Genomic DNA, 17,767 nt, shown 5'->3' with positions numbered 1-17,767 from the left:
GGGTACCCCATTCAGCCCCCAATACCCACTCCCTCAAGGCACTCAATTACTAACGAATTTTTGAATAATGTAATCATATGTGTCTCAGTCGTTGTCAGATAAAATCTGTAAGCTATTGAATGATTTAAATATTGAACCCACAAACTAGCTAAATTCAATGTTTTCTCAATATGGAGACCAGTGCACATATTTTTCTTCATCATCCAGTCACACCTAACGTCTTTATAGAGCTTTCTTCCTTTCAGAATTGTACATCTTTATGGTTTCGAGATGTTCACCATGGAGCAAATCATTGTACAACTAAAGCCTCAGCTTTTCTAGCTTCTCATAGCCATCGTTTACATTGCCTAACAAATGGCTTGAAAAATATAAATAAAAAATCTATAGTTTCCCAGCACCCTTTGCTGTATGATGCAGGAAGTTTGACATGTAATGAAACTTTGAATCTCTAACAAGTTCTGAAAGTCGTACTTTTGCTTCTCGCAAACGTTGTGCAGGCCTAAGGTAGCTTGTGTGGAACGCCCCATCTTTTTCTTGTTACTTTAGATGCCGAATCCATGTGATTACCAAAGACTTGTTTACAAATGAAAATGGCCTTTCTGCTTAAAAGCATAGTTGGTAATCTTTAATTATGTTTAGGCTTTCCTGTTTTCAGTTTCTATTTTTGGTAAATTCTGGTGGTGTTTTGTCAGTGTTTTCCAGTGATTTCAATACCTGAAAAAAACAGTGCTTTTCAGTGATTACTAATTTTCGCGCCATAAAAAACAACTGAAACGGTGTTTTTCCGGTGTTTATGGAACGCTTTGCTTTTATTATTGCTGGCTTTCTTCATTGATGCATGGCATATAGACAGTGTACGTACGTGTATATGAAGTCCAAATACATATTTACAAGTCAAATTTATTGTAGTAGACCATACAATATTTCTTCAGTGATTCTTTAGTCATTCGCGCTCTCTCTTTCCTTTCCATGTACACTTTTATTTGTGAAAACGCCCTCTCAACATTGGCACTTGAGACTGGCAACGCCAAAACAGCCAGTACACAATTTGCCAACTCTGGCCACTGACGTAGCTTTCCATGCCAGTACTGGTGCACCTCAAGGTTGACATTCTCTGGGACAGGTTCTGCAACATATGCGTTGAACTGGGTGCAGATGCCCTCAGAGGTATTAAAGCGGTCAAAAATGAAGCTGTACTTTGCAAAGTCCGGAGAAAATTCCCCTTTACGGAATGGATCTAACACTTGTGCAGAGTACCAAAGTGAGGCTTCATTGACTTCAAACACCATGATTGGTGAAGGGACATTTCTATGCATCATAGCTAGCCATTTCTCATGCATGGTAAAATAAAATTTCCTGAATTGGTCTTCAACACTTCTTTGCTTACCAAGTGGCAAGCATTCTAACAGGGAACATGTTGCAGTGCCAAAGTCACAAAAAGTGTCGCCTAGCCTACTCTCGAGGAGACGTTTGACATCTACACCAATTATACTGAAAACTTGGTAGACAAGGGTGTTTTCTGACTCTAGTTTTTTGATTATGTCCACCACAGCAGTCATGTTTTCCTGTAAAAATCTAAGGATGCAGTACAGTGTACTTTTTTTGACATCGCTATCAATATGCACCCGAAGATCCTCACATTTCTTGCCTTTTGCATCATCACTAAGCAAAAATTCAGTAAGCGGTCGCCACATAGATAATATTGCATTCACGGCCTCTAGGACTGAGAACCACCGACTAAATGACACAGTTGGGATTACTCTTTCTTTGCTGCCACACAAAACACAAAATGAGAAATATTTGCGTTTGAGTTCCCGCGCATAACAAAACAGTGCGCCTGAATGGACCACAAAATCAATAGCATTCTTCATTAGCTCAGAAGATTGTAATGCTGCTTTCAGCATACCATCTAGCAAATGGCAAGGATCTCTCACAGGGAAACACTTCAGCTCAGGCATTGCTTTTGACAGGTCATCACATAACTTTTTCGTATACGTAGCTGAATCGCTGCAAATACAAACAATGTCACTCCAATCTTTGTTAAACTTGGTAAGAACTCTCTGCAGCAGCATTCCAAGTGACACTGCGTTGCATGTTTCCAGTACATCTAGATCTGCCATGATGGTACGTCTGTACCATCCATTTTTTGCATCATAAAATGTGATTAGCACTGCCACTGCTGGGTCGCCACGCATCTCTGGGGTTTCATCAATGGTAACAGAGATCTTTACATCACCTTCGAGTAACTCTGAAATATGTTCAATATCTGCAAGGAACACCTCTGGTAGGTATTTCTCATACATTTGTGTTGCTTTTGGCAATGTTTTGCATGCTGGTGCACGCTTGCGGAACAGATTCCCAATTGGTCCATCAGCTTGGTGTAAGCAGGTTCCAGATTGCACTAGGGCACGTACAAATTCATGTGCCACATCCTTTTCTTCCTCACGTTTTCTTTTGAAGCGGGTCATTGTCTCGGCAAGAGACATCTGGCATAGGCTGTCGCTATTAGGTGGCTCTTTCAATTTCAAGTGGGTCTTGGTGACAAGATGTTCAGCAATTCGGCTTGCAGTGTTCCCAGTTACTATTGGGACAGTCACTCTGCAAAACCTGCAAATTAACATCTTTTGCCCACGCACTTCTTCAACCATGAAATCTATGTTTTCCAGCACATAGTCTTCTGCTGTCTTTATTCTGCGGGGCATGTTGTTCTGCGCACACTAGATAAATAAAAAAAAAACACTTAGAAACCGGTTGCGTTCTGTTGAGAAAATAAAGAGAAAGACAATATTTTCATGGTCAGGTGACTGCTGTGCAAACAGGGAAGAGCGGACTTGTGTTGCAATGAGTAACAGAAACAAAAAGTTCTGGTCACGGGAGCTAAAAGGGTTAAAAGCACCCCAGGGCATTGGCATGAGGCCTTGATGTCTGTAAGGTTAAGTCAGCACTTTTGAAAATTTGCCTGCAAAGGGAGGCTCTGTGCAAGGCACACCTCTTGAACTGCGGGGTACAGAGAGACGTTTTTGGAATTGCACGTTTTGTGACATCTTCAGGTATGAGTAATTTATGAGAGATTTCTGGGGGTGTTGGGCGTTGTAGACAAGGCAGGCACTTTATATAGTTCATTTAGAATCAATGTGTTGTCATTTGAAGAAAGTGAGAGCTGGGTGACATGTTCATGGTTTTGGGCACTTCTCACAAATCACATAGTATGATGGCATGGCTCTGAGTAAAGCTAGGCTGGTTTTCACTGCTGTTTTTTTCTCCTCTGAGATTTATATAGTGCGAACTCGACCTGAAGATTTTGAAGCGCTTCATGTGAGCACCTGTTGCTTTACACAAGGTCACATGCATTTTTGTTAGGGACGGGTAGATTACGTGGTTTGCCCAGATTCACAGGATGTTGAGCGTCATTGCCACACACCACCAGCCATCAGTGCATACTCCCACCAGACACACACACCACCAGCCGGCAGTGCACACTTCGACCAGGCACACACACCACCAGCCATCAGTGCATAATTTCTACAGGCACACACACCCCAGCCATCAGTGCACACATCAATTGTTAACGCATCCACAATTAACTAATGTAGCAATCGCAGTATGGTGTTGCAATATTTAGAAATGCCAATAGCTCAAACTTAATTAATGCGAGACCTATTGCATAGCAAATGCTTGTTTAGAGTGAATTGCAGAGAAAGGCTGACCAACATTAAAATAAAGTTTTCTTGCTAACGATCTTCTCTCTATATTTACAGCTGCAAGCAATTCAGAAAAACAATAGAAATCTTTAAATAGAACGTGGTTATCGGTGTAGCAGATTTTGGTAAATGTTAATAACAGTGTTACACTGACAGTCACGTTTACTGTAGGACTGATTTGTATACCTGGATATATTTTAATAATGTCTTTTATTGTTATGTATCTGCTTTCAAATAAAATGACAAAACAAAAAGATATTGGCAATTGGACATGGAATGTTGTATTCGTACCTTAATGTTAGTATTCAGCACATCACAAAAAAAAGATTTAATCATCCCTTTATATATTTTTGACCTTTATAAAACACCATTTTCAATTGACAAACACACATGCCTTCTCCTCTTTGAAATTATTTTGCGCCAAGTTAATTGCAATAATCTGACACCCCCAGGCATTGCAGGCGCTATGCTCATCGAGATGAAAGAAGTTCTGGGGGATATAAATATATTTATATATATCGCCGAGCCTGTTTGTAGCAGCTGCTGCTTCAGATCAAGGTGGGAGGTTACGTGATCTGCCCGAATCTCCGGATGTTGAGCCCACCTCCAGACTCTAACCCGGTTCCCTAGTTAGCAGCTTTGGCTGTTACTCCACCGTAGCTTGCCCTCTCTTTAACACTCTTAAGTCACTTCTTGCCGTTCTCCCTTCTCGTTCTCCCTCCCCAACTCTTTTTAATTATCTCTCCTCCCCCCCCAACACACACACATTCCGGCCCACAAACAGAGCCTGTGTGTGGCCCCTTGTACCTGAGATTATATACTGCAGCAAGCGACGAGCTGACGGCAGAGACAGTAACGTGGCTTCGACACTGAAGTGCGCAAATATTGTGTATTTGTGAGTGCGCTGTGTGTGGTGATGAGTGCAAGGGAGTTCTTGTAAGCATGCAGCCTCTTTACCCGGCGCCCACCCCACGTTAGCCAGGCAGGGGGGGGCCTTGCTCACGGGCCGATTTAAGCAATGGAATCATAGGAGAGGGCAATGGGATAGGGTTACGAAGTCCGTTCCAAGTGGAGCGGTCTAGGTTGGACAAAGACCTAAAGGTTTAAAAAGAAAATGTGCCCGCTGTAAATACAGTTGTAAATATTAATGTTCTTATGTGGACACTCTATTATTGCCTACAGGACTCCCATCCAGCAAGTGTGCAAACCTAAATGGGACCAATTGAGGCATTTGTCAGTGTCTTTTTTTCATCTCTGTTCTGGGGGACTAAGGGCGGTTTGTCATCATTTATGCTGATAAGTACCCTTTGGTTTTCCATTTGTAATACCATTTCTTCCATGTCGCAAAAGTACATCAGCCTTTTTTAACTGTACTCTACCCCGTGCTTTATTATAGTTCGAATTCATTGCAATACACCGTTTTAAAGACTGAGGATGATAAACTTGCTGCTTGTTTCCTTCTTTTAGGTCTTAGCATCAAGGTAGTAGACATACCCAGGGTAATTCCTTAATAACCGCACCCCTGCACTTTATCGTTGAGTCACCAGACCGCCAGAGAGAATGCCCACCCCCACGTTAGCCATTGCAAGCATTTAAGCCTCATTATGTAAATGGTCTTTTTAACGACCTGTGTAGTAATAGGGCACGGCCGCAGGCTAACAAACAGCAGATCTCAACAGCTCCTCTCCCCCACCGCATGAAACAATATTGCGCCTCATTCACCGATGCCCACCCCACGTTAGCCAGGCAGGGGGCCCGTGCTCACGGGCCGATTTAAACAGTAGAATCTTGATTAGAAAAAACAAGCATGCCGCCTCTTTACCCGGCGCACACCCGGAAATAACTACTCTCCAATATTGTAGAACGCCCCAAAAATGTGATGATCTACAATTCACGTATGTCAGTTCTCCACAGGTCGATCTTGTCAAACGTCTGGGCTGTAATTCAAGCCACTGTTATCTCCAAAATTGATTAAGGCTCCTAGCTATGATACTACATTCAGCGTCAAGACCGTTATTTTAAAATTTATGACCAGATTACTCCAGTCCTATCGGGGCTTTTTTAATTACCTTTGAAGGTCAAACTTGCATTTCTCACCTTTCAGATCATCATTCCTTCACTCTGACCTAAAGATACACAGTGGTACTAACATTTTTCACTCTTTATCTCTTTCAAAACCCCTCTCTTTAGCTCTTTATTTTGCAGCTTTACATAGTGCCAACTCGACCCAAAAGTATTGGAGCGCTTTACATGAGCACCAACTACATTACACAGGGGCACATTCAATTTTATAGCCACTGGGTGGTTACGTGATCTGGCCGAATCTCCGGATGTTGAGCCCACCTCCAGACTCGAACCCGGTTCCCTAGTTAGCAGCTCTGGCTGTTACTCCACCGTAGCTTGCCCTCTCTTTAACACTCAAGTCACTTCGCGCCGTTCTCCCTTCTCGTTCTCCCTCCCCAACTCTTTTTAAGTATCTCTCCCCCCCACCCCAACACACACACATTCCGGCCCACAAACAGAGCCTGTGTGTGGCCCCTTGTACCAGAGATTATATACTGAAGCAAGCGACGAGCTGACAGCAGAGACAGTAACGTGGCTTCGAGACTGAAGTGCGCAAATATTGACAAAAAATGTCTGCAGGAGTTATGACTGTGGGCCGAGGCCAAGCACAATCAGAAACCGTGTGATTGGGTGTGTGTTGATGAACGTGAGAAGGTGTGTGTATTTGTGAGTGCGCTGTGTGTGGTGATGAGTGCGAGGGAGTTATTGTAAGCATGCGGCCTCTTTACCTGGCACCCACCCCACGTTAGCCAGGCAGGGGGGCCTTGCTCACGGGCTGATTTAGAAATGGCATCAGAATTAAAACTACAAGCATGCGGCCTCGTTACCCGGCGCCCACCCCACGTTAGCCAGGCAGGGGGGGCCTTGCTCACGGGCTGATTTAGAAATGGCATCACAATTAAAACTACAAGCATGCGGCCTCGTTACCCGGCGCCCACCCCACGTTAGCCAGGCAGGGGGGGCCTTGCTCACGGGCTGATTTAGAAATGGCATCAGAATTAAAACTACAAGCATGTGGCCTCGTTACCCGGCGCCCACCCCACGTTAGCAAGGCAGGGGGGCCTTGCTCACGGGCCGATTTAGTAATGGCATCAGAATTCAAGTACAAGCATGTGGCCTCTTTACCCGGCGCCCACCCCACGGGCGCCGGGTAAACCTCCCAACATTTACCCTGGCTGGTTCACCTAGGCCTTGGAACACTGGCAGTCTCGTATGGTCGTCGTCTCCTCGTCAAGGTTGCCCGAACTGTAGTGAGGTGTGCGAGACCACACAAACTTGGACAGTATTTAGAATGGGACCTGGCCACACCCAACAACCTTGCCAACCAATGTGTCTCCCCGCTTTTAATGGGGGTGACGCACGTTCTGGGCTGCTTCCTTCTTGTACCTTAATTGCAGTTTGGTCTGCAATGCTTTGGCTCCATCAAGTGGGCAAGTGGTGCAACAGCAATGAAAATCAGTGACACTCGGTTTAAACAGTGTCAGCTGATTTTCATTCGGTAGCGTTTTTTCGTTCAGTCGGTTTTAACCGAATTCCGGACAGCCTAATTATGTTATACACTTTTAGGATAGTACTCCTCAAATTATATTTTGGTTTATTTGTGTGCTTCTCCTAGCCATGCCAAGACATGTTGCATGAACAGATCATGATTTTACTGGCCTCAACCAGACAGGTCTATCTTTGCTTGTAAAGGTGTAACCTTCCTATACTCTCCCCTGGACGTCCATGCTGCCTTGTTGAAAGGAAAATGTTTTTTCTAGATGCCGGAGAGGATGTAGCCTTACGGTTAGAGTGGTCGACCTAGTAGTTGGGGAACCAGGTTCAAGTCTCTGCAACGACACTCAACATCCTGTGATTCGGGTTAACCCCTTCCATGCTCATGACGAGCTCAGCTCGTCAGCAGCACAGTGCTCGTGTGCTTATGACGAGCTGAGCTCGTCATGACCACACCCGTTTTTATTGCTGTCCAGCACAGCATGGGAAACTCTTAAGCAGCGATGAGGCTAAATCACTTGATCTCCCCATGCCTAACAAAAAAAATAAAAAATGTATGTGTCTGTCTGTAACGAAACTGGTGCTCATGTAAAGCGCTCTGATACCTGATGTCTTGGGTCTAGTTTGCGCTATATAAAACTCTAAAAAAAATCCAAAAAGGACTTGGCTAAGCCAATAGGTCTGGCATTGGCTGCCAGCCCTTTGGCTTTGTCAATGATGGTTTTGTTATGTCATGGGGTTTTGCTTAACTTTACGTTTGGGGGGAGCTACAGGATAGGTCACAGTATGCAAACAAGCTATTGTAAAGCCAATAAGTCTCACCTTTGAGACCCATTAAAACTGTCAATGTCTTTTGTTCATGCTGTACATAGTGCAGCATGAACAAAAGTAGAAAAAAAGTGCATTAATATAGAAACGTCAGGCATGTGCGCTTCCAAAATTACAGGAGTGACTTTTATTTTTATTTACCAATCTAAATATGGCTGTAAATACAGTAAAAGAAAAAAATAGCAGCGGGAAGGCAAAATAAATCATGGATAAGGTAAGCCATGCAGAAAGAAGAAATCAAATCACATGGGTGAGAATGTGGCCTAACGGCTAGAGTGGTTGACCTTGGAGCTGGGGAACATTCTGTGATTCTGGGCAAATCACAGTCTCCCCGTGCCTAACAAAAATGAATGTGTCCGTCTGTAATGTAACTGGTGCTCTGATACCTTTGGGTCTTGTTCGCGCTATATAAAACTCCACAAAGCAAAAATAGCAGTGAGACTAAATCAATCAATGGTAAGCAGTGGACACGCTTTAAGCCCACTAGAAATTATTTCTATGCCACTAATGTCATTTTCAGCTAGACAGCTTTGCTGTCTCGTAGACTCGACCAAAACAAAACTGTGACTAAAAGCAAAAATATTTTTGTCTCGAAAAGCCCTCATTGCTCTAGTAGTCCCTGGCAGAGAAGGGAATTATCTTTTACTTCCATTTGTCAAGAAACCAGCATTGCAGATACAAACTGTACCAAACCAAGAGTTTTCTAATTCGATATTCATTCAAAGTGTGTGACCACTATTAAATCTTGTGGTCTGACATTATGTACAGGTGTAGCTGAAGGAATGCATTGTGAGCGTCCGCAGCACATATGCATGTATAACCTGTTATGTCATATTTTTTAACTTTAACATACTATAGAATACTCCGTAAAACGTTTTGATTTACAGTAGGAGATAAAATGTGATGGCATTAATGCTTCAAATACTGCACCTTACAAAAGAGCTTCAAGCAATTTTTAGACACCTTAATGTGAAAACAACATGTAGAATTAAAATAAGAATAGCGTACGCCAAACCAAACAGTTGCATTTTAAAAAGAATTGAGAATCCCTCCTTAGCACAGTAGTATCGACAATACGTATCAAATAATACTTTTGAAGTGCTGCACCTTTATTATATGTACATTGTCATAAAATGCATAAATCTTTGAAAATTTCCAACATACACTTATGTACATAATTTGGAATACAAAACCTATTTCACCTCTTTGTAAATAAGACAGAAACGTTTTTGTGGATAACTTTCAAAATCATAAGGACACATTCAATTGCTGTAAAATATGCAACTTAATTTATATTTTAAAAAAAGCATGTCCGATATGCAATGGTAACCTATTCAACCTGCTTAACAACACATACTAACATGTGAAAACAGCAGTATGCAGCAACTAGAGAATGGCCCAAGCCTGGATATCTGTTTTTTCTTTCAGTTGGCCATGTTGATTCAGATTATCATGGTGAACATACAAGTATGTGATTGTCTCGTGAATTTGTGAAAAACACTATTAAGGACTAAGACCTACGTTTAATAGGAGTTTAATAAGAGCTGTGTGGCTGCTTCAGTGGCACTGCATACATTTGTTTTGCTTGCGCTGCTCCCTTGAGAACCACGTCTCCCCAGAGCACTCAAATAATGTTTCAATAAAGTTTTACTGCTTGTAATCAGAGTTCATTGTGTTTTTATTCAAATTTTCATTTTATCTTTTCTAAACATAATATTGGTCTTCTATTCCATGATAATAATAGCCCATGTGGCCCAATGCATTTCGGGCGTAGCCCTTCCTCAGGGGCCTTGTAATTCCTTGTCTGCCGGGTTGGGTTCATTAAATGGACGATTAACGTGCGTGTAGACGAGTCATAAAGTAGTTCAATGGCGCGTTCAATACTCCTCGTTTACCGGCGTAAATGCATTGGGCCACATGGGCTATTATTATCATGAAATAGAAGACCAATATTATGTTTAGAAAAGATAAAATGAAAATTTGAATAAAAACACAATGAACTCTGATTACAAGCAGTAAAACTTTATTGAAACATTATTTGAGTGCTCTGGGGAGACGTGGTTCTCAAGGGAGCAGCGCAAGCAAAACATTTGTATCGCAATCCTAGTACAGGGGTTTTTACCCCACGGGCACCACCTACCCACAAAGACATTTTGAACAAATCAGTAAGCGAAGAGTGCGTATCCCAAATCCCGTTTTGGTTCTAAATCAATTTCTTTCTGTACTGCATACATTTGCCCTTTGCTCAGGGGCTTTTATGATGGTAAATAAATTGCCACAATGTTTCGCGCCACTACTTTGTACCACACAGGCGCCCATGTAAAACGTAAAATTGTGCCCTAAATTTGCATACAGCATAAGTGTTGTCATCTATTGTTACAGTACGGCTCAATCATGCCATATTTTCAGGATATTCAGGTATTATACCTTTACAGTCAATGTTTCTAAATAGTACTCATTGACATTGACAGTGATTATCCAGAAAATCTACCATAGATCCAGCCATCATGCATCTTTTTTGGAACATCCTTTAGAAGGGTGGGTGGTGCTTTCTCAAATTCACACCATAAATTCTATATTCTCCATGTAAAAATGTAAACTTCAAACATGGCCACAGTCAGATTACGGATACTGAAAAAGTACTTGTCTGTCAATAAATGTCTTATGTAAAAAAGCAACATGTGTGCAACTTAATATCACCAGGCGCTAATCAAATAGAATAGTTATCATCGCCAAAACTAGGTTGATTATTTGTATGGCAGCAATGTTGGCTTAACAATTTACGGAGTAGAATTACATTTTTTCAAAGATCTAGCAAACAGTGAGACCACAGAAAAATTGAGTCATACATGTTTTCTTGATTCTAAAGCAAATCAGATCAGGCGTAGGCATTTTCATTCTTGTCAACAGTTCCTTCATCTTGCCATCTCCATCCGTCACAAAACTGATAGCTGTAGATTGCTTCTAAGCCATGTTCTGAAGAAAAATTACCACTAGCACCCCAATGGATCCCCAGATTGCATCTGTCCTGAGTATTGAAGCTCTGATGTCAGCTCGGTACATGGTTTATCTTTGTGAGGCCAAAATAAATTGTGTTTTTTCTTTTTTTCAGCAAATGTCTTTAGGCAGAAAATCAACAACATGGCGATGAAACGTAAGAGAATCCAGAATAAAACCAATACTGATGATGAAAAGGCAGGAGCTATCTTTTTATAGAGTTTTGCTAGAGTGATGACAAATGAATGCATCTGCTTTAGCACCGCTTGCTCAATTTTTCGTGCCTGGGATAAATTATATTAATATTTGCTAAGCAATGAGCAGCTATATGTATATCTAGCTTTCCAATTTGGCATCTTGATCTCTTAATATAATTTTCAATGTACAGGTGGTGGCATGCAGAACCTAAATGAGCAGAGTCTGACCCCTATGATTGAGCTGAAACTCGGAAGAGAAGAAAATTGTTTTGAACAAAATACTTTCTTGAAATGCGTCCTATGTTGGAAGCTTTCATTTGATCATATTTTGTACATCATATAACCCAGTGCTCTTCCGCCTTGCTATTAAGGTGAAAGATCCAAATTATGGCATGTTGGATTGACACATCACATTAATTCCTGAATTAAAATTGAATGGAAGACCAAGTAATATTTTCCATTTACCACTAGGTACTCTTTCCTTGAATAAGCATACATATACTGAAAAATCGTACACGATAAATACATAGAAATTAACAGCATATAATATTAACACAGATAAATTTACATAGGCCACGGTTTAAATAAATTACTTTACATTGGCTTCTACAAGAAGCTGCATATTTTCAAAAAGTCCTATTTATCACGGTGCAGTATTAAATAAGGAAGCTGTTGTGCTCAGTCTTACTGAAACTGATTTAAGCACCACATCCTTTAGATGCATACCTATGAAAAACAGTTTCAAATGTTTTTGAAAGTCTAGGGTGATAATCTCACAGCGTATCACTTCCACTTCCTGCTGTTGTAAAATTATATTTCTTTAGAATTTGGGGTTAGTTCTTTTTTTGCCATCGTTAAAAAGTGCATTTGTCAACAACCTTGTCAACATCTGTTCCATATAGACCAGCTGCATGGGTCAAATTTTAGTTTCTTTCATTTCATTTTTTAGGGATTTGAATGAGTCCTTTATTCGAATGATCTCAGTCGCACATATGTGTCCAAAAACTCTGCTGTACCATTCCGTTGTCCTTCCTCTGTAAAACAAGAAAGCAAGCAAAGGTATTGTTATATATTTGGGCTTTCAAAAATAAATGTGAGGAAATTGTAAATGTATTTTAATTAGAACACATTTTGAATCACATTTTAAAAACAAAATAAAAACAAAACAAAACTTTTGAAGCTGCAACATTATATTCTCCAGGTATTTGGATATGCTATTTTTTTAGTTTACACAGCAAATCATTTTAATGATTTGATCTGAAGTAAAAATTAGTTTGCATTTCAAGAACATGTCTGCAAAATGGCTCTTTATTTATATTAATTGTTTTTAAAGGTGATGTTTTTACAGAATGGATTATTTGCTACGGGTCTTATGTTCTTGCAGACCTGACAAATTACTTTGCTAAAGATAATTCATTTATTGTTTCATACAATTTTAAGTTTTCTCTGAAACGAGTAATGGATAATGCATTTTTTTTAAAATAATTCTTGTGATATATTCTCACCCACAATCAAGTGTGCAGCTGCACATTGTATTGGCGTTTACGGGGGCTGCGGCAATTTGACATTTATATTCTATGAGGTGATTTTTTTATAAGTAGGATTCAAATAAGGCTAATTGTATTATTTCTATTATGTGGTTTCGTCAGGAATAACTATGTGCCTGGACAAAAAGAGGGATAGGGCTTAAAATCCAGTTTAAGATCTGTTAATCAACATAGTTCTGGAAATGTACAAGTCACTAGACCTTTGAGTAGATAACTGCTTTTTGGCAGTTCTAGACTTAAGTAATATCCATTCATCATGCTTCGGAAGCAGTGTGTGGGATGTAATGCCAACACTCACTGATACATCTGTGTACCGTTCGAAAACTGGTTTATAGTGATGCCAACACTATCCACAGTGCTGCCCAGTGTTTCCATATAGAGACTGAACAACACAGAATCACCACATACATGCACTCTTGGGAGCTATTCTAAATCAAATTCCTTGGCTCACACTAATGTTCACTCCTCCACTCTTCGTGCTTAATTTGTAAAAAAATAAGTGCCAGATCACAAGATATTTCAGAAGAGACTACTACAGTTTACACCACCGTCAGGCCCTGATAAAGCTACCGAATACCAGAATAAATGCTACCTACTAACTGTCACCATCATTTAAATGTGGCAATCTGGACTATGCATGTTAGAAGATTGGGCTGGGCACACTGATGTTAATACTTTTAATAGTATATCACATTGTTAAACACTACTGCTCATGAGCATTTTAAAAAATTGCCTAGCAGTGCCACCCTGTGGTGGGCTGGAAAATATGTGTCAGTGTTATGAAATAAGTGCTAGTGGTGAGCATGGCAAACACCGGCACAATAAAAGCACAGGCTGTTCTATAGCTAGTTTTGTGCTAAATAAATAAACATAGGTAAATTTCATATGCTGACTGCCTCTACATTTGTCTTTTTTTGTTTTAACAGTAAAATGATGCCCCTAAGTGAGATTCTCTTTGGGGTCCACAATTATCTTCTTGTTTTGAAGCTACACAGCAGATTGCTCTTCAGAATGCAGCTTGTGTGACAACAAGACAATTGAACATTTGCCGGTTCTTTTACACAAGATTACACTGTACCTCATTTTAGACAATCAAGCCTCTTAAACTTCACAATGTTAGTAACCATGGGGCAGCTTAATCAACACTTTGCACTTATCCAAAGCCACAACAAATGATGCGAACTGGCACAAAGTGTCGATAAATCTATTTACTCTCCAGGTCAAAATTTTATTTGCACTGGAAAGTTGCCTGTAAATTACCAAAAATAACACTTGGAATGCTTTGATTTGAGGAGGCGTCCAATGGATGTTCCTCTACTACCAACCATTGGTTTTGATGCAAAGCCATATCTACTAACAGTGGTAAACAGGGCTTTGTGCCAAAAAATAATGCTGCCTCAAAACAGGTGTAAAGTTGGAGAAATCTTTTAATTTCACCAAACGTTTCAAACGTTCCTGTGTGTTGAGTACTGTGCAGCAAACCTCTAATGTATGAAAAGTTTTTAACGTTGTCTAGGCTTTGTATATTCTACTGGAAGGGTGCTCTTCTATGAAAAAATCTAGAAACAGACAAAAAAAAGACAAAGTGTAGTGCATTTTGAAAATCTAGGAAAATCCTACACCTGAACAGTGGAACGTTAATGTAAAGTAAAACCCAAAGTTCATAGCATGGAGGGAAGAAGAAAGCATGTCTGATAATGTGTATTTATTTCTCAATATAAATTAGGACCGTACCTTGTGTCTATCCTGCAGACACGAGTCAGTTTTGACTTCTGTGGTCCAATGTTTTCAATGAGGTGTTTGCATAAAAGGACGTTCCCCACAATGCCGCTCGTTGAAGCTCCTTCACTGTGAATAGAGGTAGCAGCTAGAACGCAAGTCCCACTCTGAGGGTCAGTTCTCCATGTCCTGCAAATATAAGTGAAAACTAAATATGTAACTTTTTAAAGCAATATTTATTTTTGGTGGTGATAATGATGGATAGTTCAGGTGCTTAGTGCGAAGCAGGTAAATCAAAGTAATTTTTCATTTCATTCATTATCACTTGCTTTCAAAGCTTGCAGATACTACTGTTACACCAAGGGGCATCAAGGCATTTGGTATGAGCTCTGGCTATTTTATAAGCAATTTTATTCCATATACCTCAAAAATAACAATTGCTGGCAAATAGAGTAAGTCTTGGCTGTGAAAGCTATTCGCTTTGCCGATGCTTTTATCCCCTTAGATGGATGCCCCGAATGTGCATGTGTCCGCGCCAGCCATTCTGAACAGGGAGTGTCAAATATATAACAAAATGCATTAAGAATTGACTGCTATGGATGTGTACCCAGATCCATATTGGCCACTTTTTAATGCATGTTGCTTTGGTTTAACAAATACTTTTCAAAGATAGCCACCATGGATGTGCACACATTTATGGTGACCATCTGTAAGAAGCTGTCTCTTCATATAGTTGCTCAAAATAAGGTGAGGCAGTGTGGGCGAGCATGCAGTCTTATCAGAGGGTAGTGCTAAGCATTTATTGCACACACAAAAGCAGTAAGTGAGACACGCACTCAATAAAGAAATCGAACACCAATTTTAAAAGCAACACTTCTTTTTATATGAATTTAGATACCAAGATCATCTGAATCGGGCAAGTACTTTTTGAGATATGAATTTATATACGTTACAAAAGTTGACAGTTCAATTTCTGGAGCAGTGATCTTATCCTATGATGCAAAAACATGCAGTATATTTGGGCACTTGCCAGTGACTTACAGGACCCTTCTACTTGATTTAAAGTGAGTATGGAGCAAGGTCCAAGGCAGCACAAACAGGTCGCTTCAGGAGGCAATTGGACATTTGGTTGCAGAGGTGCTTTACAGCGTCGAGTGTCCTATTCACTTTAATGGAGAACGGTTCGTTTGAAGAGAGGCTGTAAGCAGGGACTGGGAACCCAACCCAGGCGAACTCAAAGAGGGACTCAATCCTTGAGATGCTCTGGCATGTAGGGACACAATTGGTCTACTTCTCTCCTTGAGCTGTGAGGCTCGGTGCAGTGGTGTCTTTTGGTGGAGAAAGAGGCTGCAGGCGGCAACCGGAAGCCTAGTCTCGCCCAACCCAGGGGTGGGCTCTGCTCTTTAGGGTGTAAGGGAGCCCAAGGACTCGGTCACTTCCCTTGAACTCGGGCTGTGTGGCATGGATACAGAGGCACTTTGAGGTGTCGTGTTGGCGGTCAAAGGCTTTCACTTTGTCTTGTTTCTGCAGAAGAGGGCCAACAGGACAGCCGGGCCACTCGTGTTGGGTGTCTCACTGTCCCTGAAGTCCTTCGACATGTAGGTCGGTTTCCTCGGCGTTGGTGTCCTGGCCGGACACAGCCAGCCGTGGTTGCTTGCAATGTTCCTGTACCCCAGGTATTTGTGTTGTCGATTCTTGCATCCCCACACTTAGAGGGAGGACGGATCTGTTATGTTATGTTATGTTATGTTATATGGCACTTATAAAGCACGCGGCTACTCCCAGGAGTGTCTCGGCGCTGAAAAACAAAGACCTGTGCTGACCTGTAGGAGCACGGCGACCACTTTCTGGGTGGCTGCAGAGTCAGTCCACGAGGCGACAGGGCTATCTGCATACCCATAACAACACTAATCTGTAGATACATCGCAAGGATGCATTTTAATATGAATAAAGAAGTACTTCTGGGGGTTAGCAGAGGCGACACTTCAGATGACGTCAAGGAGTCCCTGCATGCTGAGGCTTCGCCAAGCAGCTGCCTAACACCTCAGTGTGTGATGTCCAGTCCATAAGCTAAACTGAGTTCCACATTCTTTCCGGCAGGGTAATAGGGTTGGATCATCCTATGTGGGGATTCTTAGCTTTAGAATACATACACACACCTTCACTTGTTCTAGACCTTCATAGATTAGGGGTTGCATAGCAGGAGTATGCCTGATTACCACCTTGTCTTACAAATATATATATCTGTTTATATATATATATATATATATATACATATACACACACATATATATATGTCTATATATATATGTGTGTGTGTGTGTGTATGTATATATATATATATATATATCACTGCTCCAATTGCGCCAAAAAAGGAAGGGGCTCCAGCGGTGGGTGCCGCTACACGGTTAGCGCGCCGTGTAATATCAATGCTCCAACAGCTTCTCTCCCAGCCGAGAGAGAAGTAGAAAAGCAGCACTCGCGGGGTGAGTTTCAGAAGTTCTTTATTTTATTCCTGGTGCAGACGCGTTTCGGGCCAAGCCCTTTGTCAATGTAATTACAAAAACGCTATCAGGAAGACATTTTATGCAGCGCGGTGTTACTGATGGAAACTGTAGATGGACTACCCGGCTCAGAACTGCGGGCGCCATATTGGAATGTGCAAAAGTAACGTTGTTACATTGATCACAGGGCAAAATTACATTTTTAAACAACATAATTCATTTAGTTATGAAGCTTAATAACTAAATGAATTATGTTGTTTAATGAGCCAATGAGCTACCTACCTTTAGGGTGACTAGACCCTCTATATCAGCACTTTATGTGGAAAGTGGGCATAACTCTGACCCAGAGGACCTAATTCCACCAAAAACCAAGATGGTGGAACTTTCCTAGTTGTATTCACTTCCGGTAGCACACCCTAGGGGCGGTACTAGGCTGAAGATGAACACACCTCTTGACGAGCTAATTTTCCCACCTGCCCTGGTATCAATTAGGCCCAGGGGAGGGGGGAAGCCAGAGCTGCATATCAAAGGCGGTGGAGGCCTTTGAATACTCCGGCCTTGATATGCTGATTTACTAGCCATCCTGCTTAGGGGAGGTGATAACAGCTCCTCCCAGAGCAGACATCGTTTTCGACCTTTGAGAGCGTGGCTCTCACTTCAGGGGTCAGAAACACGTCTGTGGTGGCAGACTGGACAGGACCAGTCAGCCAATACAT

General features: G+C 41.4%; 2 protein-coding genes across 3 annotated transcripts in view; both read right to left on the bottom strand.

Annotated features, from left to right (window-relative positions):
* Positions 1–887: 887 nt before the first annotated feature.
* On the bottom strand, positions 888–2,702 carry LOC144767105 (uncharacterized). The gene has a single exon (XM_078650714.1). It carries the CDS (start codon positions 2,700–2,702, stop codon positions 888–890), a length of 1,815 nt encoding a protein of 604 aa, XP_078506840.1.
* A 6,473-nt stretch (positions 2,703–9,175) lies between these two features.
* LOC144769314 (rho GTPase-activating protein 7-like) overlaps positions 9,176–17,767 on the bottom strand; it is a 782,472-nt gene continuing 773,880 nt past the window's right edge. For both annotated transcript variants that reach the window (XM_078653386.1, XM_078653387.1), the window contains exons 13-15: positions 14,563–14,736; positions 10,313–12,315; positions 9,176–9,653 (exon numbers count right to left, since the gene is read on the bottom strand). In XM_078653386.1, coding sequence (XP_078509512.1) covers positions 12,198–12,315; positions 14,563–14,736 — 292 coding nt within the window. In that variant the 3' untranslated portion in view covers positions 9,176–9,653; positions 10,313–12,197. The remainder of the gene's footprint in view (positions 9,654–10,312; positions 12,316–14,562; positions 14,737–17,767) is intronic.

The sequence above is a fragment of the Lissotriton helveticus genome, chromosome 7 (genome assembly GCF_964261635.1).
Source record: "Lissotriton helveticus chromosome 7, aLisHel1.1, whole genome shotgun sequence".
In the NCBI taxonomy this organism is placed as follows: Eukaryota; Metazoa; Chordata; class Amphibia; order Caudata; family Salamandridae; genus Lissotriton; species Lissotriton helveticus.
Note: the sequence above shows the minus strand (reverse complement) of the source record. Positions and strands in the feature narration are given on the sequence as shown.

Excerpts from the sequence above, each read along its gene's own strand:
- LOC144767105 (XM_078650714.1), bottom strand. The coding sequence starts at position 2,702 with ATGCCCCGCAGAATAAAGACAGCAGAAGACTATGTGCTGGAAAACATA.